This window comes from Sinohyriopsis cumingii, chromosome 12 (assembly GCF_028554795.1).
Source record: "Sinohyriopsis cumingii isolate HCF-2022 chromosome 12, ASM2855479v2, whole genome shotgun sequence".
NCBI classification, from domain to species: Eukaryota; Metazoa; Mollusca; class Bivalvia; order Unionida; family Unionidae; genus Sinohyriopsis; species Sinohyriopsis cumingii.
This window is the reverse complement of record NC_142972.1, coordinates 10,260,206-10,287,404: the sequence shown is the minus strand read 5'-3', so window position 1 is coordinate 10,287,404 and position 27,199 is coordinate 10,260,206. Positions and strand designations below refer to the sequence as shown.

Here is a 27,199-nt window from a genome sequence, read left to right as displayed (position 1 = left end):
ACATACTCCTTATAATAATCTAGTTGGTCTTAAGTGAAAATGGTGCTGATTCGACATCCAGTATGGCCACCATGGAAGCCATTTTGAAACTGGAGATATTGCTACACATGGAAGGAAGGTCCAATCAACATGGCGTTTTCGACAAGAAAATCAGGATGCTGATCTGACATCCAAAATGTTCCCCATTGACAACCGTCCTCTTGGTCCCCTTGACAACCGTCTTGAAAATCTTAATGCCCCCCTTAATGAATTGAATAAAAATGGCACATTAGTATTTACTTACTATGTGGTATATTTCCAGATTCTTTACATTTCTACTACTCTAGATTTAACACACCATGAACTAAGTCATCACCTTGTATGTGCATCTTATAATTTACATATATGTATTGGTTAAAAGCAAGCCCATAGTATGCGGGACCCTCCTCTCAAGCGTTGTGTATCCTTCACGTCTGTGTGGCAAGCACGCTTTGTTAAGGTGAAAGCTTCTCGCATTCAAATTACCACTTTGAGTTTCAAACAGAATGATGCGTTCCAAATTTTCAAATTGTTTAAATGGTTTGCTTATCACTATCCGAACAAGTACTGTAACGTAACGTACACCTGGCTTAGCACAAAACATAGCCCTGCAGTCAGAAATTGATCTATATTGTGTTTTCTCATTATCTAGAACTGGTATCAGACAATCCACGCATCTCTCTCTCTTTCTCTCTCTCTCTCTCTCTCTCTCTCTCTCTCTCTGTCTCTCTCTCTCTCTCTCTCTCTCTCTCTCTCTCTCTCTGTTCCTGGCTTTGACAGCATCGTAGTCTCATTGCTCATGGGAAAACGATTAAAAACATGAGTCCCTTGAAGTGATTCACGCTCTACCGTCCGAAAAGAATTTCCAGGAATTCATGATAAGACCATTTCTTATTTATTATCAGCTGGTTGTTGAAACCACATCCTATGCTCTTGAGCGATATTTTAAAATTAGCCACTGGGGCAACCTCTTCCGATTTAAGATCGGCATCATTTTCGTTTATTACAAACAAGACACCATTAGAAGATCTGGTGAAAACTCAAACTTTATATGGGGCACCGGGCGACCGAGTGTTCTAAAGCGATCACCTTTACTGATCACTGCCATCTCTGTCCGCATAAGTTCGAGTTTCGGGCTCGGCCAATGTGGATATGCTAGAAAGCTTGTAAGTAGCTTTCCGTGGTCGGTGGTCCTTACAGGGGTTTTCCATGGTTCTTCCTCCACCAGTTGTACTGGCCACCATGTATAACCCTATCGTGTGCCGATAAAAAGGCGTTAAACTCAAAACAAAAACAAAATTGATTTCACAGTCCATTCAGGAAAATTATTGAAATGATTTTCACCATGTTCATTGTGGCAACTGTATTTGAGGTTAGATCGGCGCCATTTTCACTTACGGCCAACAAGATGTCATACTCGGCATTGTGGTGTCATGCCAGTTTAACTTACCTTTTAGAAGGATTAACAATAACAAGATGTTCAATAGGACTGCCATGGTGGCCATACTAGATGGCACATTGGCACCATTTTCATTTAGTACCATCTAGACAGCATAGGACGTTTTCTGGTGAAAACCCGACACTGAAACGACTTTCCGTCTGGAAGCAACGACACGATTATTAAGATGACTGCGGTGGCGGCTACAGTGGATATCAGATCGGCTGGATACCGTAAGAAGTTTTCCAGTGAAAAACCAGTGCTGATATGACTGGAGAAATAGGGATAACAGGATTTTCAAAATGACTTCTGGATGTTTGGGCGGCACCATTTTCATTAAGGTTCAACTAGACATCAGAAGTCTTGTGTCCAAATCCACATCGATACGACTTTCCGTTCACGAGAAGCACCATGGTCAATGGATGGAAGTCGTACTACGGACTGTCACATAAGCTTTTTTGATCTGTGACCATTAGAGCCAAAAGCCCAGCTCGAACATTTGACCTGTTTAACTAAATGACTTCAGTTTTGTATATTTCGCCCCTTTTTTATGACATATTTCTTTTATTCATTCATAAAATACAAATGCTGATAAATGCGCACCAGGCTTAGTGGACTCCTCAGAACAGCCGATGCCCTTTTTGGTAATAAATGTTATTTATGTTAACACAACGTAAGGAATGTTGTGGATCTCCATGCGTTGATCCATTATGCAGCAGTTAATGGACACATATCAATACGACTGACCAATTATAGTCGGAACAATCTGCCTACTTGTACAGGCTGTTTTGTGTTTACTTTAAGCAGCAAAAGACACACACACATTTCCTTTCTCTATTATCTCATCAATTAACTCACGCTGACCAAATTATATTTATGCAAATTTTTCAGCAATAACGTTTGGTCCTGACAGAAATAACAAATTTGCTCGTGACGACAACGCCATCTTCCCATGAACGTTGCATCTTTAACATAACGTAAACCAGTGCTGTCCAATCTTCTTGACACCATGGGCCACTGAAAAAAATGTTTTTCTTGAAGCCGAGGGCCGAAGCAGAAAACTGAAAAGCAACGACTATATAGCTGTTCGGCTTGTACTTTATGATTTTATATGAAATGTTTTATATTTCCTAAGCAGGCCCTGCCGATTAATGTGTACATAGAACAGCGTGCGATGTTCAAGCGGAAAAAACCTCGCCGCAGTTTCATTGTTATGAATGTTCTCACGTGCAGTCTTCAGGAGTCCTATTAAGCAATAAAATCATATATTTTTCCCTTCTTTTTTTTTTTTTTTGGTACTCATTGACGTAATGATTGGATATAAATTATTTATTTTTATGCACAATTGTGAAAATAACCTGATGGCGACGTTACTGTACACTTCTTAGATTGGACCATTTTCGAAGTTAGAGATTCGTCCTAAAGAAACATTGTCCCTGGCATTGTTATGAAATTATATAATTTTTTTAAAAGTTCTCTTCGAAAAACTAGTGGAAAAAAAAACGTTGTTATTACTTTTATCTTTATAAAGATGGACATAAAGTGACCTAGTCTGAAAACGAAAAAAAAAAGAAACAGTCTTTGCTGCACTTGAAGCTTCAATCGTTTCGTCAAAAACCTTTCTAGGTGTAAAGTTGCTGGCTTCATGATAGTTATCAATAATGACAAAATGTCGTCACCTCCAGACTACAAATTTTCTCGTCTAGGGTAACGGGCCGATCACTCACACATACCTCTGTCCACACGAGTTTGATCCTCGACTCTACCAACGCGGGAAATGTGAGAAAGATGCCATCAGCTTCCCGTGGATCAGTGGTTAGTCCTTCACCATATTCTGGCCGCCCTTATAGCCAATAATGCGTCGAAATAACGCGTTAACTTCACCCACTCATCCGGTTTGTCGGAACACCCACCTTTATCAGATTAATACGATTTTTTATTTTTTTTATATATAGAGAAAACAAAAGAAAGTTTAAAAATAAACTTTATGACCCCATTTACGTACGAACAACACAAACACGACTCTAAAAAGTTTACAACTACCGCATCTGGCCTAGCATTGCACACTGGCAGATCTAGTTCTCTCGTTTTTCAGCTCGTCTTAATCTGTGCACGCTGTTCGAAGTTGGGTGACGTGTTTACATGGAACTACGGTATTAGGAGAACGTTGATGTTATCGCGACAGGAATGCCTCCGATCTATAACAGTAGATCAAGTAGGCTGCTTTTACGAACTAGAAAGAAGCTATGTTTTGCTAAACAGTGTCACGTTTAAAGCTTAGGTCAGCGAATCTCGCTCTGGTAATTAACTGTGCCACATTCTGAATGCAAAACGACAAATTCATCTTGCTCAAAGAAATAAATAAAATGAGGATTGGAGTAATTAAGAAGCATGGAAGAAGAAGATTATTTGCTTGCAAGGCAAGGTGAATATAAATCCCCTCGTACTGAAAATAAAAGATTTACTTGTATAATATGTATTTCAAAAAATCTTTCCATGATAAGCCCAACATTCAATGTTTTTTTTTTAAAATAATGCAATAATATCATTACAGTCAGCAGTATACAGCGTGTTTAAATTTTTCCGGGGTTCAGCTGACTTCCAGCGCCGCAGCCCGGCCAGCTATGAGTCACCGGTTCTCGTGAAGTAAACAACTTGACATGCGAGCTGAACTAGGTCAATGGGAAATTTTTGTAACGGATCTTTTTCTATTTTAGGCATGAACATAATGGGTTGAAAATTTCTTGCGCATTCTTGTTTGCTATCAAACAACATTTTATGAATGAAACAGTGTGCAACAACTTCGATGAATATGTCTAAAATACTTTCTTAAGATTCAACTCACGAGATACCTTTTTAACTTGTTATAAGAGTTTTAAACTCAAAATTTAGCTAGTTTCTTCTTATGCATCATAATCAATATTATGTACAAGGAATACTATTTCATTCCTTGTTTGAAAAAATATTCACATTTCAGTGGGTCTTTGTATCTTTTCTTTTAATCGTGTATTTGCACCGAGAGGTAGATTATTCGTCTTTCTTTTAAAATCTGTTGTTTTTAACACATTACTGGTTATATCAAGCTGAGGAAATAGAAGCGAAATACATTCAATGTCATATTTAGGCTGCCGACCCAGACTGTCCTGGTCGGACATCAAACCTGCAACCCATGGACTACAAATCTGACGCTATCGATTGAACTATCGCGGTTCTCTAAAACGTCTGACATCTCTGAAACCGACTAATGATAGAAAAAACACAAAAGAATATAACAAAGTTAAGAAACTGCAACAAACTCGAGTTACTCTTGAGTCATCCTCGCTAGCCAAGATTCCGACATGTCAACCTATCAACCTATCGACAGGTTAACATATCGGAACCTTGTCTAGCGAGGATGCCCTTAAGAAGGGTGTGGGTACCTTTTTCAACGTGTAAAATTTTGATCTGGGGGAATATTGTAAAATGGTGGGATGGCTACTACATGTAATTTGCTCATACAAATGGGACAGTCATTGCCTTCCGGTCTCCCAGGTTTCGACACCCTGAGTTCCATTCGACGATTATATTTTTATGGTGTTTGAAAAAGTGTACATGTCACATTATTACACATGGACAGTATGACAAGAATTTCCTACCTACCGTGAGCAGAGCTTAATTTGAGACTGTGCCTAGCCCTTTTTTTATGTACACACTTGAATAGTCACACTTATAGTCAAACTTCTGTCTGAAAGCAAGCACACTGAACATTTACTGAGTTTATCTAGACCAGTGACCATGTAAATGTACAGTGTAATTAACCCCGTGCAAAGTATACGTTTTCAATTGTAATCAGCCTTCTGTGAATTATAAATAATATAGATTTTATACGCTATATAATGGCAATCACTGTTAAACATAATGGCAGAAAGCCGAATCAGCAATCATTCTCTTCATACACACGTGTTTGTGCGTGCTCAATTTCTTTACGAGAGAGAGAGAGAGAGAGAGAGAGAGCAGTATGTATATAAAAGAATACTTGAACAATGGGTGATAAAGAATGGACAAGTTTTATACATAAATTTCAATTCAAAATACATAATAACATAATACTAAGAAAATATGCCATTTTCCAGTACTTTTAAAAGCAGAAAAGATTATCTGATTCTTGTACGGATATCCTGTTACATTTAATGTTGTACAACAGATGCAGCAGCAAAAATATACAACGTAACAGTAACCTTTAAAGCCCTGAAACATCAAGCAATACTTGTTGAAAAGAATCCACCTACTTCAAATAAAAGAAAACTGATCAATCCTAAATTCTGCTAGTGACGTCATAATCGTTACCAAAAACTAACACGTCCTTGTCCTGCACAAATCTTCGAGAATGTACTATACCTTGCCAACACTATGGAAACAAGGCGCTGTTCTCTCTGAACGTGCAGATGGACGACACAGATTGAGCAGTCCGTGCATCTTGCAGCTCTGTAAGCAAAATGGACTGGAGTAGCAGCTAGCTTTTTTTTCCCAGCCCTATTATTCTCAATTGGGAATGGCGCTACACATTTAACAACTTAAAAGGAAAACCGATAAACCACAACCTATCGCATGTAAAACTCAATCGGAGACAGATTTTTCACAGACGGAAATATTAGACGATATAAGCAAACTGGCTTATTATATATTTTTTTAAAAATATTGCACCAGCAGGATACACTCATTTTCGCCTGCTCGTTATGTACATCGCATGGTGCAGTCATGCTGTCAAGGACAAAATTCACACCGTGTTTACGATTTTTTGGACAATTTGACATGGTTTTACGTTTCTTTAAAACATTCCACAACATTAATACCTTTTTGGTTACTTGCTAAATTTGTCAATTTCCAAAATGATGTGCGTGTAAATGATCTATTAGACAGGATACGCCATTGTATGTGACGTCAGTAATCAACACTTCACTTAGTAACGCCAATCCATGGAATATCAGTTACATTCAGGTTACTAGAATTTAAAACGTGGAATGATTTGACGCGAACGGCCACGTGACAGAATGAACAATTTGTTCACATAAGTTTGCAGCTGATGTAGCTACAATTGTAAAATGAAATCATGTATGCTTACGGAGAATTCACGTGGTACATAAAAATGAAAGTAATCGTGTTCGTCTGGTCTGCACGAGCAGCAGAGGGGGCGAATCGGACATTTTGTCCAATCGTTATTTTGCTTAATTATTACTTTCTGCAATCAACGATCTAGTATCGTCAGCGCCTGGTAAAAAAAAAACGACGACGGTCCATCCTACACGATGGTGACGTCATTTGGTTTAATTAACACCTTCTGCGCGTCGATCCCCAGCGTCGTCAGCGTCCGGTAAGCACATCGACGACCGCGTCGATGTCATTGCCCCCCTCTGCTCTTGAATATTTGCCTGATTTATATGAATTCATGTGTGACATTTCCTCATAACTCCGTTATGGATGATTCTGTCATTGATGACTCTGTCATCCATGATTTATCATGGTGGGGAAACTGTCATATTTCCTAATAATAATAATTATGACACTTTCCCCACTATCTGGGCTGACATTTCCCCATAACTCCGTTATGGATGACTCTGTCATTGACACCATTGTTGATGACTCTGTCACCATGACAAGTCATGGTGATAAAATCATGGGTCATTGTTGTTGTTGTTGTTGTTGCAAAATAAAAAAATTTTTTATTAAATAATGCCCCATCGGCGGATATTAACCGACGATGATACCAATGAAATAATAAGACTCCGTGGGAAAACACCAATATCGGAAATAGCAGATCGATACAAAATCAGTTACCAGCGGATATACAAAATATGGAAAAATGAAACCCATAACTCCGTTATCAATGACAGGGTCATCAACAATAGTGTCAATGATAAAATCATCATGACAAGTCATGGTGACAGAGTCGACAACGATATCAGAATGATGGATCTCAGTATCGACGATGAAATAAACCAGATTGTTGATGCACCCAGTAATGCGAATTCATCCATGGACGCCATCGTGGATAAACAGACCATTCAGGATTTGCAATGGCGGCTGAATAATTTAATCAACGAGAATAAATCATTGCAACGACAACTCAAGCACGCGTCAAGCACGGCCGATTATAATCGTATACAACGGCGTTATGATTATTTGCAACAGCGTTATGATGATTTACAACAGCGCCACTATGACATGCAACGGCGTCACGATGATGTGCAACGGCGACATGATGATGCGCAACGGCGTCACGATGATATGCGACGCACCGTTAGTGGGCTTCAACATGAACTCGGAAATGTTCGGAAGGAATTGAATGAAGTGCAACACGATAATGCGCTACTGATTCAGCGAATCACCGAAATGACCGCAGTCTCCCCCCATAACTCCGTCATGGACACCATCGTGGATGATTTTATCATGGATGACTCCGTCATTAATGACTCTGTCCATAACAAAGTCACCATGACTTGTCATGGACCTGAAATAATCAGAAAAAAGAATAAAAACCCCAAGAATAATTCTCCCGAGAAATCTCGGGGGGATAATAAATTCACGATCAACGAAATTCCCGGTGTAGTATCTCGCAGCGATATTAGATTTGTGAACCGCATGGACAAGGTGCTTCAAAATAGCGACTAGGGTTTTCGTTCGGTAATTACCCATACTGTACCAAATCGTTTGACATCGTGGTTGGGAAACATTTTTTCATATTCTCGTTGGTAATATTTGTCGCGGAGACACAACCGAGCTTTCGCTGAACGGCTTTCAAATACCATACAATCGTATTTATCCCCGCTGGGGAATTTCTGAACTGCATGATACTTTCCGTTTTTAAATTTGACACTGATCGGCGTTTTCGGGCAGGATTTTTTATAGTCGCTGATGACGCTGTCGAATTTCACCGGGTGATATTCCAACAGTGACATTATAATTAAAGCAGTTATTTAATTAAATATTAAAATGATATCAGATAATAATGTTTGGACGAACCTGGATGAACAATTGCGTCGAAAACCGCTCCAGACAAGCTAGTCAATTTGTTGACGATTTTGCCTCGGGGCGACTTAAACCAGCACCACCGAAGTTACCATTATTTCGGTACAACAAAACCAGAAACATTTCTTCGACGAAACAGCGTTACGCGGACACTAGAGTCAATACTATCTGTTTAAATATCGACAGGAAAAAGATCATCGAATTTGATTCCATCGCGGACACGTGTAAATGGTTTGGCCTCAGACCGGACACAATCCAAAAACCCTCTTTTTATGCACGATGGGGATTGTGGATTGTGTTGCGCGGTGATATTGACGCGGAAAAGCGGGTTTGGTTTGATGACATTGATACGTTATTCGATAACGCGATTAATAGTATACCAGAAATATATCGGCCTAACACCCGACCATGACTCTGTCATGGACACCATTGTGGATGATTCTGAGGTATCGCGAATGCTTTGGTGATCTATTCAAAACCAATCGTGATTTACCGTGGTCGTAGAAGCCTTATTTCGTCGTAAGAACGACTTATTGATGGGGAAACTGTCATATTTTTTATATAATAATAATTATGACACTTTCCCCACCATGACAGAGTCATCCATAACGGAGTTATGGGGAAAACCATCCATTGACCGACCACACATGAAATCGTAACATTGTAGTGTGTTCGTCCGTCGCGGTAACATCTCCCCCGGCGAATCCAACATCATCAATGACCTCGTTGATCCACGCCGGATCGTCCACAAAATCAGATTTGGGCCACTCAGGATAATACAGCACATAGTCGGATCGATCAGCGTGTTTAGTGTCATCGGATATCAATTGCCCGCCGAATCCCTTGTATATCGATTTGATTTTTTCAACGATGTTTTTTAGCGTTAATTTACCCCTTCGGAATCTCATGTCCGGAAATATATCGCCGAAATGTTTCAACAGCGTGTTGTACTTGTCAAGTCGGTCTGGTTGCGCTAGCATTTCTGAGACGCTATTGATTAACCCGGCGCGGCTCACAGGAACACTCTTCACATCAAGTCGATCCGGAATCACATCGGGGAGACTCAACGCACCAATAACATTTCTGATAATTTTGAGTTGTTGCCGCGGACTGATTTTATCAGAACGACATGGCGTCGTTGCTACGGCGTTACCGTTATTATACTTGTCGACGAAAACGCGCTGATATCGTTGCAGCCGTGAAACATTTTTATTCAGATGCTCTATTCGGTATTTATCCAGTTTCCTTACGTCGGTCTGAAACACGTAGTTGAGATATGTCAGCGCCTTTTCATATGGCTGCAGCCGCTGTTCGGGGTCGTATTGGTAGTATTTATCACCGATTTCATCGCCGGTGTTATCACCAATTTCATTACTGCCGGTGTCATCACCGGTGGCGATTTCATCACCACCGGTAATTTCATTACTGGTGATAAAATCACCCGTGACAGTATTTCCCGCTGCAGCAATTCTCTCTCCGACGGACGATTTTAAAAAATCATCTACGCGTGGATCACTATCGAGTACAGCGTCGCTGACTCGTTTCTGCCCTTGATGTTTTTTTTTCTTCCATATTTCGTATTCATCTGGTAATTCCCATTCAACTGAATAACCGGTTCGTTTCATCATTTCAACGAGTCTGCACGTGAAATAACGTTTTGAATTGTTCTCGTCGATGATTGTGCTAATAAACATGTATCCGTAACCGGTATGTACATCACAGCGGTTTGGCGTTCTAAACAGCAACTCTGTCGACGATAAATCCCTTTCATGTGATTCGATTGCGGAAATAATATCATCGCGGGTCAGTGGAAGCTCTGTGCGACTCCGTTTTGTTGCTGAATAATGTATTTCAGAAATATTTCGGAAACGATGGATGGCTTGTTTGGTAGCCTCTACAGAACCTAATTCCTCGGAAAACACCGTCATGTACTTGAATCGCGGGTCCACAATGGATATCCCGGCCTCGACAGTACAATTGTAGATCACCACGTCGATGTTTTCAAACGCCGCAGTGGTATCGGCGAAATCTCGTTGTTTTTCGGCCGGGTCAGTGTCCGCGTGATAGTACTTTACTCGGTATCCTAAGTGCTGTAACAATTTAGCGAGTTTCTCCACGGAATAATTTCCGCGTCGTTTATTGTGAGTGAATACAACCGCGCGATTTCCTCGTCGTAGCGTGTCTAACAGTTTACTGTAGTTGTCTCGGTGAGATTGTTCCACAATAAATTTTTTACCATGATCGGGCCGATATTCGTTGATGATGAATTTCATGTCCGGGCGATTTAAGTATTTCTTGAATAATTCCAAGTCGTCATTGTTAGCGTCCGCGTCAAGTACAATTACCCGCGCCGCGGATGAAATCAGCCATGTTAGTGTCCCCCAAATTTGTTTACCGCGTCTTGATGAGACTATTTGTCGAAGAATTCCATGCCACTCATCCAGCAATATAACATCGGGAATCCCCCCGACCCGTACAATTGATTCTACTTGTGAAATGACTTTACGAGGCTTTTTAACGTCGAATATAATGTCTCCATGGACACTCTCGTACGATTCGAGATTGTAGTCGATGGCGGTCTTTCTGGTAAAAGTCTTTCTGTACGATACGCACAATACAGACTGATCATCTCGTATTGATTTCCACGCTGACTCTGACTTGCCGAGTCCACAGTGGGATCCGTCCATGTAGTCATCGTTGAGAATGATTTTACATCCCCGGCCACCTTCATGAACTGGCGACTCGCGATAAGTATAATCGGGAGTCCTCTTGGGAAACTCTCCACTGTAGTCGCTGCGGCGATAATTAAAACCCCTTACATATCTTTCGTAGAGGGTTTTATCGTCAGTGATTTCATCACCACGCTGTACTATTATTCGCTGCGTGCTTCTGTAACAACCGATCACAAACTGATCAGAGTAAACACGCACAAATGCGTCAATGGCTTTTCCCTCGATGAATCCACCTATCTCATTGTACCCGTGACGTCGCTGACATATGTTGCAAAATGAGCCTGCAACTCGCCGTAGCGACACTATGTTGCCAAGCCGATTTGTAATCCCGGTTATTTGATCGGGTTGTCCGGACAACAACGTGGAAAATTGTCGAATTTGTTCAGCGGTGATTTCATCGCCGGTAATTTCATTACTGGTAATTTCATCATCACCGGTGATTTTATTGCCAATTTCAGGTTTTAGTTGTTCGTAACACGGCTGAATAGAGACCGGACAAGATAGCAGCGTGCTGGTGAATCCAACAGGATAAATCAATCGCTTATCAACGCTATTTGGTCGCGCCGACCTGGTTCCGGACAATTTGATGCTATACAGCCCAGCTTGCGTATCAACATTCCATGTTGGTCTATCCGCGGCGACTTTCTTCAACAGCGATTGATGTTCCTCGAAATCTACCGGGATCGTTTTCAACATGATGTGATAACCGCCGCTGGTTTCAAAAACCAAAACATCGTTGACGGAGTCAACTAACTCATGGAAATACAACAACAACTCGGCCAGCGATGGCGTCTTGGAATCCACGTCGATGGTAGGATATCTGCATCGGTGTTTTGGAATGATTTCATTAACAGCGGAATATCCCTGAAAATCCCTTATGTCGGGATCATCTACGAACACGTGAAATCGCCCCATTTGTTGTATGATTACTCCACGAATTTGATAGTCTGCCACAGTGAGAAGATCAATTGCGGATTTTTTACTGGAAACACTCCAAGATGGACCTAAATGCCTTCGGTAGTATTCTCGTACATCGTGATACGTTTCCGGGTGTGTAAAAAATTCATCCGGGGATTCTTCGTAGTAAGATGTTCCGCGCCCCAATTCGTCGATGAAGGTGTTATTGGAATAATGATTATCCATTATACTATATGCTTTTTAATATTTAATTGAATATTTAATAATGGTTAATAATAATGGTTAATCCGGTGCTTGCTGTCAATAAATGCAAATGGCTCCCCCAGGGATCAGGAGTCCCATGCGGAAAAAACTGCTACGGTGAGTTTTGCGGGGTGCATAACAGTAGATCAAAACAAGGGAGTAAGAACGGTCCTCAGCCCTGTCTCAGATGTGGAACGGGCGTCCGAGGAAAGATCAGAATTTGTATCAGCTGTGGAAGCCCACAGTATCGGTCCGCGGTAGAATACTGCCAACGAAAGAATAAACCGATACCATCCCAGGAAGAATTCTTGAAATCACGATGGGGCGACCCGTCATTGTACCACCATGACTCTGTCATGGACAGGATTATGGAAGGAAATATCCCGTCCATGACTCTGTCATTGGTGGGGAAAGTGTCATAATTATTATTATATAGAAAATATGACACTTTCCCCACCATGATAAATCATGGATGACGAAGGAAATGTCAATAGTACTTCATCGGCGGAAACTGGTCAGAGTAAAAAAAAATATAATTATTATTCTTGTTAATTCTGACTGATTTTTGGTCATTTTTGACTGATTTTTGGTCATTTTTGACTGTTTTCAGTCATTTTTCGACTGTTTTCAGTCATTTTTTTACCATTTGTGAGGGCAAAAACCCAAGGAAATCATTTAGAGAAAATCGATGTTTTTCTGAAAAATCGAGAAAAAAACGACTATAGTTGTCAAAAAACGATCAAAAATCAAGAAAAAACCAGAAAAAATCAAGAAAAAACAGGATTTTTATCGAGTGTAAAAACCCAAGGAAATTTTGATAAATTCATTATGGTTTTTAACAGGAATAAATTCCCATGGTCGACCCACCACCCCCATGATAAATCAACGATGACGGACTTATTACACCATGAAAATGACTCTATCATCGATGACGAGTCATGGAAGGAATTGTAATAATGACACTTTCCCCATTGATGGGAAATTATCTCCGCTGATGAGGAAACTGTCCTAGTTGTTATAAATAATAATTATGACATTTTCCTCACTATCTGGGACTGATTGACATTTCCTTCATGACTGTCATGAGACTGTAGGGTAATGATTTCACAAGTGAATTACCTATCGCGGCGATGAATTACAAAAAAAATATCGCGGCAATAATTACAATTAATTTTTTTCTCCGCGGTAGAAATATATCAGTTGTTTTTATTGTTATTGTTATAGCAAGGTCACTATTAATAGTAACTACTTAGGGGTCAATAACAATAACAATAAAAACAACTGATATATTTCTACCGCGGAGAAAAAAATTAATTGTAATTATTGCCGCGATATTTTTTTTGTAATTCATCGCCGCGATAGGTAATTCACTTGTGAAATCATTACCCTACAGTCTCATGACAGTCATGAAGGAAATGTCAATCAGTCCCAGATAGTGAGGAAAATGTCATAATTATTATTTATAACAACTAGGACAGTTTCCTCATCAGCGGAGATAATTTCCCATCAATGGGGAAAGTGTCATTATTACAATTCCTTCCATGACTCGTCATCGATGATAGAGTCATTTTCATGGTGTAATAAGTCCGTCATCGTTGATTTATCATGGGGGTGGTGGGTCGACCATGGGAATTTATTCCTGTTAAAAACCATAATGAATTTATCAAAATTTCCTTGGGTTTTTACACTCGATAAAAATCCTGTTTTTTCTTGATTTTTTCTGGTTTTTTCTTGATTTTTGATCGTTTTTTGACAACTATAGTCGTTTTTTTCTCGATTTTTCAGAAAAACATCGATTTTCTCTAAATGATTTCCTTGGGTTTTTGCCCTCACAAATGGTAAAAAAATGACTGAAAACAGTCGAAAAATGACTGAAAACAGTCAAAAATGACCAAAAATCAGTCAAAAATGACCAAAAATCAGTCAGAATTAACAAGAATAATAATTATATTTTTTTTTACTCTGACCAGTTTCCGCCGATGAAGTACTATTGACATTTCCTTCGTCATCCATGATTTATCATGGTGGGGAAAGTGTCATATTTTCTATATAATAATAATTATGACACTTTCCCCACCAATGACAGAGTCATGGACGGGATATTTCCTTCCATAATCCTGTCCATGACAGAGTCATGGTGGTACAATGACGGGTCGCCCCATCGTGATTTCAAGAATTCTTCCTGGGATGGTATCGGTTTATTCTTTCGTTGGCAGTATTCTACCGCGGACCGATACTGTGGGCTTCCACAGCTGATACAAATTCTGATCTTTCCTCGGACGCCCGTTCCACATCTGAGACAGGGCTGAGGACCGTTCTTACTCCCTTGTTTTGATCTACTGTTATGCACCCCGCAAAACTCACCGTAGCAGTTTTTTCCGCATGGGACTCCTGATCCCTGGGGGAGCCATTTGCATTTATTGACAGCAAGCACCGGATTAACCATTATTATTAACCATTATTAAATATTCAATTAAATATTAAAAAGCATATAGTATAATGGATAATCATTATTCCAATAACACCTTCATCGACGAATTGGGGCGCGGAACATCTTACTACGAAGAATCCCCGGATGAATTTTTTACACACCCGGAAACGTATCACGATGTACGAGAATACTACCGAAGGCATTTAGGTCCATCTTGGAGTGTTTCCAGTAAAAAATCCGCAATTGATCTTCTCACTGTGGCAGACTATCAAATTCGTGGAGTAATCATACAACAAATGGGGCGATTTCACGTGTTCGTAGATGATCCCGACATAAGGGATTTTCAGGGATATTCCGCTGTTAATGAAATCATTCCAAAACACCGATGCAGATATCCTACCATCGACGTGGATTCCAAGACGCCATCGCTGGCCGAGTTGTTGTTGTATTTCCATGAGTTAGTTGACTCCGTCAACGATGTTTTGGTTTTTGAAACCAGCGGCGGTTATCACATCATGTTGAAAACGATCCCGGTAGATTTCGAGGAACATCAATCGCTGTTGAAGAAAGTCGCCGCGGATAGACCAACATGGAATGTTGATACGCAAGCTGGGCTGTATAGCATCAAATTGTCCGGAACCAGGTCGGCGCGACCAAATAGCGTTGATAAGCGATTGATTTATCCTGTTGGATTCACCAGCACGCTGCTATCTTGTCCGGTCTCTATTCAGCCGTGTTACGAACAACTAAAACCTGAAATTGGCAATAAAATCACCGGTGATGATGAAATTACCAGTAATGAAATTACCGGCGATGAAATCACCGCTGAACAAATTCGACAATTTTCCACGTTGTTGTCCGGACAACCCGATCAAATAACCGGGATTACAAATCGGCTTGGCAACATAGTGTCGCTACGGCGAGTTGCAGGCTCATTTTGCAACATATGTCAGCGACGTCACGGGTACAATGAGATAGGTGGATTCATCGAGGGAAAAGCCATTGACGCATTTGTGCGTGTTTACTCTGATCAGTTTGTGATCGGTTGTTACAGAAGCACGCAGCGAATAATAGTACAGCGTGGTGATGAAATCACTGACGATAAAACCCTCTACGAAAGATATGTAAGGGGTTTTAATTATCGCCGCAGCGACTACAGTGGAGAGTTTCCCAAGAGGACTCCCGATTATACTTATCGCGAGTCGCCAGTTCATGAAGGTGGCCGGGGATGTAAAATCATTCTCAACGATGACTACATGGACGGATCCCACTGTGGACTCGGCAAGTCAGAGTCAGCGTGGAAATCAATACGAGATGATCAGTCTGTATTGTGCGTATCGTACAGAAAGACTTTTACCAGAAAGACCGCCATCGACTACAATCTCGAATCGTACGAGAGTGTCCATGGAGACATTATATTCGACGTTAAAAAGCCTCGTAAAGTCATTTCACAAGTAGAATCAATTGTACGGGTCGGGGGGATTCCCGATGTTATATTGCTGGATGAGTGGCATGGAATTCTTCGACAAATAGTCTCATCAAGACGCGGTAAACAAATTTGGGGGACACTAACATGGCTGATTTCATCCGCGGCGCGGGTAATTGTACTTGACGCGGACGCTAACAATGACGACTTGGAATTATTCAAGAAATACTTAAATCGCCCGGACATGAAATTCATCATCAACGAATATCGGCCCGATCATGGTAAAAAATTTATTGTGGAACAATCTCACCGAGACAACTACAGTAAACTGTTAGACACGCTACGACGAGGAAATCGCGCGGTTGTATTCACTCACAATAAACGACGCGGAAATTATTCCGTGGAGAAACTCGCTAAATTGTTACAGCACTTAGGATACCGAGTAAAGTACTATCACGCGGACACTGACCCGGCCGAAAAACAACGAGATTTCGCCGATACCACTGCGGCGTTTGAAAACATCGACGTGGTGATCTACAATTGTACTGTCGAGGCCGGGATATCCATTGTGGACCCGCGATTCAAGTACATGACGGTGTTTTCCGAGGAATTAGGTTCTGTAGAGGCTACCAAACAAGCCATCCATCGTTTCCGAAATATTTCTGAAATACATTATTCAGCAACAAAACGGAGTCGCACAGAGCTTCCACTGACCCGCGATGATATTATTTCCGCAATCGAATCACATGAAAGGGATTTATCGTCGACAGAGTTGCTGTTTAGAACGCCAAACCGCTGTGATGTACATACCGGTTACGGATACATGTTTATTAGCACAATCATCGACGAGAACAATTCAAAACGTTATTTCACGTGCAGACTCGTTGAAATGATGAAACGAACCGGTTATTCAGTTGAATGGGAATTACCAGATGAATACGAAATATGGAAGAAAAAAAAACATCAAGGGCAGAAACGAGTCAGCGACGCTGTACTCGATAGTGATCCACGCGTAGATGATTTTTTAAAATCGTCCGTCGGAGAGAGAATTGCTGCAGCGGGAAATACTGTCACGGGTGATTTTATCACCAGTAATGAAATTACCGGTGGTGATGAAATCGCCACCGGTGATGACACCGGCAGTAATGAAATTGGTGATAACACCGGCGATGAAATCGGTGATAAATACTACCAATACGACCCCGAACAGCGGCTGCAGCCATATGAAAAGGCGCTGACATATCTCAACTACGTGTTTCAGACCGACGTAAGGAAACTGGATAAATACCGAATAGAGCATCTGAATAAAAATGTTTCACGGCTGCAACGATATCAGCGCGTTTTCGTCGACAAGTATAATAACGGTAACGCCGTAGCAACGACGCCATGTCGTTCTGATAAAATCAGTCCGCGGCAACAACTCAAAATTATCAGAAATGTTATTGGTGCGTTGAGTCTCCCCGATGTGATTCCGGATCGACTTGATGTGAAGAGTGTTCCTGTGAGCCGCGCCGGGTTAATCAATAGCGTCTCAGAAATGCTAGCGCAACCAGACCGACTTGACAAGTACAACACGCTGTTGAAACATTTCGGCGATATATTTCCGGACATGAGATTCCGAAGGGGTAAATTAACGCTAAAAAACATCGTTGAAAAAATCAAATCGATATACAAGGGATTCGGCGGGCAATTGATATCCGATGACACTAAACACGCTGATCGATCCGACTATGTGCTGTATTATCCTGAGTGGCCCAAATCTGATTTTGTGGACGATCCGGCGTGGATCAACGAGGTCATTGATGATGTTGGATTCGCCGGGGGAGATGTTACCGCGACGGACGAACACACTACAATGTTACGATTTCATGTGTGGTCGGTCAATGGATGGTTTTCCCCATAACTCCGTTATGGATGACTCTGTCATGGTGGGGAAAGTGTCATAATTATTATTATATAAAAAATATGACAGTTTCCCCATCAATAAGTCGTTCTTACGACGAAATAAGGCTTCTACGACCACGGTAAATCACGATTGGTTTTGAATAGATCACCAAAGCATTCGCGATACCTCAGAATCATCCACAATGGTGTCCATGACAGAGTCATGGTCGGGTGTTAGGCCGATATATTTCTGGTATACTATTAATCGCGTTATCGAATAACGTATCAATGTCATCAAACCAAACCCGCTTTTCCGCGTCAATATCACCGCGCAACACAATCCACAATCCCCATCGTGCATAAAAAGAGGGTTTTTGGATTGTGTCCGGTCTGAGGCCAAACCATTTACACGTGTCCGCGATGGAATCAAATTCGATGATCTTTTTCCTGTCGATATTTAAACAGATAGTATTGACTCTAGTGTCCGCGTAACGCTGTTTCGTCGAAGAAATGTTTCTGGTTTTGTTGTACCGAAATAATGGTAACTTCGGTGGTGCTGGTTTAAGTCGCCCCGAGGCAAAATCGTCAACAAATTGACTAGCTTGTCTGGAGCGGTTTTCGACGCAATTGTTCATCCAGGTTCGTCCAAACATTATTATCTGATATCATTTTAATATTTAATTAAATAACTGCTTTAATTATAATGTCACTGTTGGAATATCACCCGGTGAAATTCGACAGCGTCATCAGCGACTATAAAAAATCCTGCCCGAAAACGCCGATCAGTGTCAAATTTAAAAACGGAAAGTATCATGCAGTTCAGAAATTCCCCAGCGGGGATAAATACGATTGTATGGTATTTGAAAGCCGTTCAGCGAAAGCTCGGTTGTGTCTCCGCGACAAATATTACCAACGAGAATATGAAAAAATGTTTCCCAACCACGATGTCAAACGATTTGGTACAGTATGGGTAATTACCGAACGAAAACCCTAGTCGCTATTTTGAAGCACCTTGTCCATGCGGTTCACAAATCTAATATCGCTGCGAGATACTACACCGGGAATTTCGTTGATCGTGAATTTATTATCCCCCCGAGATTTCTCGGGAGAATTATTCTTGGGGTTTTTATTCTTTTTTCTGATTATTTCAGGTCCATGACAAGTCATGGTGACTTTGTTATGGACAGAGTCATTAATGACGGAGTCATCCATGATAAAATCATCCACGATGGTGTCCATGACGGAGTTATGGGGGGAGACTGCGGTCATTTCGGTGATTCGCTGAATCAGTAGCGCATTATCGTGTTGCACTTCATTCAATTCCTTCCGAACATTTCCGAGTTCATGTTGAAGCCCACTAACGGTGCGTCGCATATCATCGTGACGCCGTTGCGCATCATCATGTCGCCGTTGCACATCATCGTGACGCCGTTGCATGTCATAGTGGCGCTGTTGTAAATCATCATAACGCTGTTGCAAATAATCATAACGCCGTTGTATACGATTATAATCGGCCGTGCTTGACGCGTGCTTGAGTTGTCGTTGCAATGATTTATTCTCGTTGATTAAATTATTCAGCCGCCATTGCAAATCCTGAATGGTCTGTTTATCCACGATGGCGTCCATGGATGAATTCGCATTACTGGGTGCATCAACAATCTGGTTTATTTCATCGTCGATACTGAGATCCATCATTCTGATATCGTTGTCGACTCTGTCACCATGACTTGTCATGATGATTTTATCATTGACACTATTGTTGATGACCCTGTCATTGATAACGGAGTTATGGGTTTCATTTTTCCATATTTTGTATATCCGCTGGTAACTGATTTTGTATCGATCTGCTATTTCCGATATTGGTGTTTTCCCACGGAGTCTTATTATTTCATTGGTATCATCGTCGGTTAATATCCGCCGATGGGGCATTATTTAATAAAAAATTTTTTTATTTTGCAACAACAACAACAACAACAATGACCCATGATTTTATCACCATGACTTGTCATGGTGACAGAGTCATCAACAATGGTGTCAATGACAGAGTCATCCATAACGGAGTTATGGGGAAATGTCAGCCCAGATAGTGGGGAAAGTGTCATAATTATTATTATTAGGAAATATGACAGTTTCCCCACCATGATAAATCATGGATGACAGAGTCATCAATGACAGAATCATCCATAACGGAGTTATGAGGAAATGTCACACATGAATTCATATAAATCAGGCAAATATTCAAGAGCAGAGGGGGGCAATGACATCGACGCGGTCGTCGATGTGCTTACCGGACGCTGACGACGCTGGGGATCGGCGCGCAGAAGGTGTTAATTAAACCAAATGACGACGCGACGATCCCCCAACGACGTCGTCGTTTTTTTTTTACCAGGCGCTGACGACACTAGATCGTTGAGTGCAGAAAGTAATAATTAAGCCAAATAACGATTGGACAAAATGTCCGATTCGCCCCCTCTGCTGCTGCACGAAATCCAATGAATGAGCTGTGGTGCACAAGACACTCGTGTGCCAAACCAATAGTAGTCTATGGAAGCACTATTGACCGCCCATAAAAACAAGTTTACGGTGACAAATCTGAAGGTGTTCAACCTTACACAAGTTTAATTATAATCAAAAAACGCCTTTAAATACCAAGTTGACAAAATGTGTCTTTCATTACTCTAGTGCAACTGATTGTCCAGATACAAGATATACATCTACGTCAATTTTTTTATTATTCTTCTATGCGCATGGGCAATCGTTAACTGTTTACAGGTTGTACTGCAATCGTTGTCAATGCTTATAGTTTCCCTCCTAAGAATAACAGATATCACCATTCTAACAACAGGAATCCGATGCACGCTTCAGGGTGAACTGGTGCACTGACTATGACCAGCACAATAGTCCCATGCAGGTTAATCTAGGCGGAAGACTAATCAAACCTTGACCTTGTGCTATTAGCAAGTAATACCGGTGTGGTAATTTTTCCAAAGGGCTGTTTCGAAACTATTTAATTATAGAGCTCAATTTTAATAACACCTTAAAATTTAATGAAAAGTTATAATGAAGCACGTTCAATAATAACTTTAAAATTAAGTGCGGCATCAATATCAAAACATTTAACATTTGAAGCAAATTATTTTTTATGGCCAGCTAATGAAAAAGAAATGAACAATAAGGACAAAATGATGATTACAAGAAAACATCGTAGCAACCCTTTCTTTTTGCTGTCCGATAATCATATTACGCCAGTCAGCCTATTACATGTAACCTGACAAACGTTCGACTGTAAACGGGGTGCTAACGAAATACTTTTTCCAGAGATGCATTCTGTTTGAAAAATAGAGACCCCCCCACCCCCATCACATTTATATTGTCTTCCAAACAAAAAAGAAAATAAATCACAAGTGAGCACTCTATCGGTGCAAAATGAAAAGAACACAAGCTGAGTACATTTCTGTCTGAACATACTAATTTACATGTTAGGGTCAAGTGGAGACCTAAAAAACAAAAGGAAATATCTCTTACTTTCAAGATAGACCGGTGCGTTTTATTTCACCGTCCCGAATTAAATCCACTTTTGGATAAGAAGTAAGCATACTGAGAAACTAATGAAGAAAAATTACAACGATCAAAAATATACAAACTTGCCCTTCGAATATAGTTTGCAGCGTGTGGATAGTGGATCAGCTTTGATGCCTCTGGCATCACAGTTTGTATCAACCAATGATTAACAAACCAACTGCTTTCCACCAATCGCAAAATTTAACATTGGATACGTACTTCTACAATCCTCTGTCTTGACACAAGCAGATTTTTATCGTTCTGAGTGCAAAACCTGGTCAGCCTCATTCACAAACCTCGTCCGACAACTATGCTGCCTACACTGGTGTCACTACTCCTTCTGAGCATATGTGTACGCAAGTTTTTATTTTTATTGGGCGGGGTGAGTATTATTTTTTAAAGACAAATAAGAGCGCATAGTCTGTCTGTCTCCGTGCCAAGATTGGAATATCTTTGCCACACTCAATAACATTTCCAATTTTCAAGACAAGGATTTCACAGACGACGCTTTTTATTATCAAAGTTCATTTACGTTAAAGACGGCTAACTGCCCTCGAGCACAGTCGCAAAGAGTGTAAATTCTATCCAATGGTTTCAATATTCATATTAGGAAAACATAAGATCGGTGATTGTCAGCAAACTTGTTTTTTCAGCCCGGCTACAGCGTATCCACAAAGACAGGGAGTGGGGGTGAGGGGTTAAGGGGTGTCCCTATAACGAGGTAACGCTGATCGAAATGCGCCAAACCAAGCAGGCTGAGAAAAATAATAAGCAATAACAGACGTAACGGCTTACTGTTATGTGCGGGCCCTGGAATCAGTGTATCGACCAGCTATAAATTATAGGGACTGTGAAACACGTAAACAAGTTCAACACAAAAACAAGTTACCGTTTGTAGAATGCGCGATATATTAACGTCATGAAGGTATCATTAAGATTCAAATAATTTAAACAAAACGTGTGCTCCTACTGATATCGGACCTTTTTTAAGATGAAGGAAAAATAATACTAAAACAGTGTACTTTTGGATAAGATAGGAAAACAGGCTCCATAATTGGTTTACATTGGACACTCGACAATAACATTATCCAAATAAAAACTGCCGGCAAAATTAACTTGTATTAAAGGTTTCTGTTTAATTACGTTAAATATCCTATTGAAAGTGACCCAGCAACCAAAACTACTTCAAACTCTTCCCTTACATTTTACCCCAGTCTGATTTGGAAATCAAATTTGGAAGCAAAAGTTCAGGAAAGAGTCTTAAGGGCATAATAGAGGTAAAATTTTTATATTTAAAACAATCTTTGACGACTGATAATATCGAAAATGAAACTACGCATTCTAGACAAAACATGGCTCACTACCGAGTCCACTAAATGGCTCCTAAATGCACAAATCTCGCAGAAGTTGTGAAACATTTTAAGACCTTTGACCGACCGACCAGATATTTGCACTCATAAATCTGCCTACTACTGCATGCAGTAAATGGCAAGTCAGCCAAACTATGTACACGTGTTACGCGTACTTCTGAAAACAAATCACAAAAGATGATGCAGTCGAATTTTGACGATCTGCATCAGGGCGCCATGTCTTCGAGCTGCAACTGCACCAATGAACTTAAACATTTCTATCTAAACTTCTTTAATAACTTAACGTTATAATTCAAAGTCAAGGAATTTTCCTTATAAACTAATAACATAAACGTTTATAATTCAAAGTTAAGGACTTTTCATTTCAAACTACTTACATATATTCCTTTAAGTGAGCCAATGAAACTGTGAAAAAAACTTAAATCCACGTGCAATTTGAAGTCCAAAAAAGGGACGCATGTATGCTCATGCAAAACTACATCTGAATACAAATAACAAAATTGCTTCAAAATGTGTCGAAACAATGACAGAAAGTTCAGACAAAATGAGATGTACAAGGAAATGAAACATATAGTTCTATCATAACAAAGTTCTTGGTTCTAAATACACATGCGATTGACAATGGTGTCAAACTTCTCTTGGAGGAGACATTTACTCACACAATGTGTAGCGCAGATCTTTAGCACTTATCAAATCCAACGTAGATATGCCCATGAAAGCCCCCCCCCCCAAAAAAAAACAAAAAAAAAAAACCCACTTGTCACATTCAAAGGCACATTTAAAATTCCAAGAACACATACTAACAGAATTAACTGCTTTCTTGGTCCATGTGACGCTGGAATCGTGATATCTATAATGTCGTTATGGATGCCGGAAACAAAGCTGAAGAATGTTAACTGCACAATGCCGCTCTCCGGTATCGAACATAATGACTAGAACGATTATTATGTTCTGAAGAGACGGCTGAGACAAGTAGACATGGAGTAAGTCACTTTTAAAGTACAGGAATATATCAAAAGTAGCAAGTATTCTCTCCAAATGTTTATACAATGCTAGGAAGTTCTAGACGTCAATTCCATATAGAACGCTTGACGCTGAACGTCTCCACTAGGGGGCGTATGAAGTGGAAGTCGTAGGCCTTACAGTAGGGGCACGTTATCATGTGACTATACTCGCTGTAATATTGCAGCCCCTGACTCACATCGACGACGGCACGACGACAATGTTTGCACGTCAGACGTTTCTGGCAGCATGGCATGGCAGCAAAGATGTCGTATGTGTACATAGATCCCAACTGCAGAGCACTACCGTCCCATTTGCGTTTACAGGCTGCACATCGTATATCCTTGCCACCTTCCAGGCATGTGACGCATACGGCGTTGATAAACTGCAGACGTCCCTCGGATATTACTTGAACGACGCTGTCGTCATACGCTTGCGGCGATAGAAATAGTGTACCGTCAATTAGTGGGTAGCGGTCGAATATGGACAAATCACCCCTGCACAGCACGCATTTTAAATTGTTCACTCTGTATGAACTGAGATGCGTTAAGACGAAGATTCGAGTGTCGTCATTTCCGTGAGGTCCATCGTCTTCCATCTTGATATGGTACGGATTCTGCTTGTGCTTCGGGAGCAAATTAAAGGCGGAGAGATCATGACGTCGTTTGAAAAAGGAGCTAGCTGCCGTGAGGGACTGAGGCGGATCGGTCTGGAAATCAAACTTAGGGCGGGTGGTCGGTCTGATGACGTTTGTTAACGGCGATAGAGGAACTGGTGACCCTGACGTCACCGATGACGCTGAGTTGGGAGGGCTACTACCTGTGCTACTGGTTCTATTTCGTATGAGTACAACGCCAAGGTTGTCGTTATTATCAACATTATTACCACCGTTATTGTCATGAGTGTTGTTACCATTATTCACAAGTGGGATTGTGGGTGATCCTAGCCGAGGTTTATTTTCTTGTACCGTGGACCCATTAACAGTTGTCTTGCCACATACCGCGGGTTTAGGCTCCGATTTCTTCTTTTTCTTGTTTTTCTTAGCGTTGTCTACTGCTGGTGCAGGGGGTAAATAGTCCAAGTCTTTCCTTATATGACCACGCCCACATCTGCAATCGCAAGCTTTGAAGGCGAGATCGTATCCTTTCTTTGTCCAAAGATTCTGCAAGCGTTGTTTCTCGCTCCAACTTCGTGCACGGCCACACGATCTAAGATATGACAATACTGTTTGCTCCCATTCCTCGAAACACGATTTGTGCATGAAACTGCCAAGAACGCACTGGTCATTATTGCAGAAGACTTTAATCGAATTGCCCGGGTTTTCCTGGTCGATCATTTCGTCCGGCGTAGAACATCCAGTAGGAACACAACACGGCTTAACTACGGTGTTATTATTTTCCCTTTCACCGATAGGCTGCACTCCATTGTTGTTTTCGTTGATGTTATTATTTGTATCTGCTTTTGCATGATGATGACGAGGGTTTCGATTATTTCTGTTGTGAGGCATGATGTAGTAAAGTACGGAATGTACAATTTTGAAAGATATTTTGACTGACACTATCCTAATGTAACGTTTTCTTTGCAGGCTTTTCCATTGAATGAAGTAACCGGCAAGGCTTGAGCTGTTGATATTTAGAGACCGGGGTTTCATATGCTTGCCGGTCTGGAGGAGATTGGTCGAAATGTAGTTTAGTTCCGCCTTTTCTCTATTTTTATTGGTTGACTGAAAGACCATGACCCAATAGCTCTGTTTTGATATGTTAATAAGAACTTCATGTACATGTTTACATCGTGTATGAATTTGGGTCATGGTTATGTCGCCAGTCGATAAAGCCTTTCTAATTTTAGATACACGTGAGGTTTTGTAAAGAAACAAGAAATTGCATTTTCCAGTCGGTCTGCATAATGCAATATTGATAAAGCCAGAAGCCATAATTTAGCTAAAATTTCTTCATTTTTCTTTTTCTTTCTCTTCTTCTTCTTCTTCTGAGAGAGAGTGTTGTGTTAGATGTGCGCTGTATCACTTGTTTACCGTAGTATTTTTATTTTAGCACGGACCTTTTTTTCATTCCCAATTTACCGGTACTTCGGTAGTTTCCGTCAGGAAGGAATGTACGGTAATTCCCGAGTAATATTGTTATAAATTTAACAACAGTAAAAGCAAGTTTTCAATTTTCAGGATTGAAAAAGTATTATTATGTTTACAAAAGTTGTATTTGTCACATATATTATTTCTGACTGTTACAAATATAGCTACAATTATTACAACTATATTTAAATAATTATATTTATAATTACATGTTTGGCAGGGGTCCCTAGCGGCCAAGTTGTCTAAAGCGCTCACCGTTCCGGATCACTGCCATCTCACCTCTGTCTGCGTGCGTTCGAGTCTCAGATTCGGCTAACGTGGGTATGTGAGAAAGCTTGCAGTAGTTTCTCGTGGGTCGGTGGTTCTTCCCGAGGTTTTCCCGGGTTCTTCCTCCACCATTTATACTAGCCGCCGTGTATAGCCTATCGTGAGCTGAAAAATGGCGTTAAACCCCACTACAACAACAACAACATGTATGACAAGTATCACGTGCTATTACGTGGTAGCCAAACTGGAAGTTGCTATTGGGGCCAAGTGCGAATTTCGGTTTTATTTACAGGCAACGGCCTTGGGCCCCGCGCTTTCGGGAAATCAACTCCGCAATGCAATTTTTTTTTTTTTTTTTAATTTTTTGCTTGGGGTCCCACTCATCGCTTTTGCTGCTTTGGGCCACGCATGCTACCTTAAGCCCCGCACATCCTAGGGCCAGGCCTGCTTATTTACTAGCGTATTTAATGTGTTAAACCCATGTATTCCTTTGCAACACTGCGAATCATCCTATAATTTTCAGGAGAGCAGTTTTTTATGTTTGAATTTTGCGTCACTCTAAAGTCCACTAAATATTTTCTCGTTTGTTGAGGAAGTGACTTTTATGTTTATTAGCTCTGTCTGATAGATATCTTGACCGGGTGTTGGCATCCCACTCAAAGTTTCCATGCCCATTGGTGTTAGCTAGTAAATTGCAGGCTTCAGGGTCGACACTTTTATTTTAATCAAATAGCTCTCTAATGTCCGGACAATGTCTTTCACAGTATGTCAACTATAGTGTAAGCTTAACCATCTCAAATGACAGTTTTTAGATT

General features: G+C 40.7%; 1 protein-coding gene and 1 long non-coding RNA gene across 2 annotated transcripts in view; both read right to left on the bottom strand.

The window, feature by feature from the left end:
* LOC149785995 (uncharacterized) overlaps positions 1-26,901 on the bottom strand; it is a 100,980-nt gene extending 74,079 nt beyond the window's left edge. The window contains exon 1 of the long non-coding RNA XR_016424853.1: positions 26,327-26,901. This is a non-coding gene — a long non-coding RNA (uncharacterized LOC149785995). The remainder of the gene's footprint in view (positions 1-26,326) is intronic.
* On the bottom strand, positions 20,680-25,668 carry LOC149785996 (headcase protein-like). The gene has a single exon (XM_089976278.1). The coding sequence runs from the start codon at positions 25,533-25,535 to the stop codon at positions 24,096-24,098; it is 1,440 nt and encodes a 479-aa protein (XP_089832404.1). The 5' UTR covers positions 25,536-25,668; the 3' UTR covers positions 20,680-24,095.
* Positions 26,902-27,199: the final 298 nt, after the last annotated feature.

Coding starts and splice junctions, on each gene's coding strand:
- LOC149785996 (XM_089976278.1), bottom strand. CDS start 25,535: ATGCCTCACAACAGAAATAATCGAAACCCTCGTCATCATCATGCAAAA.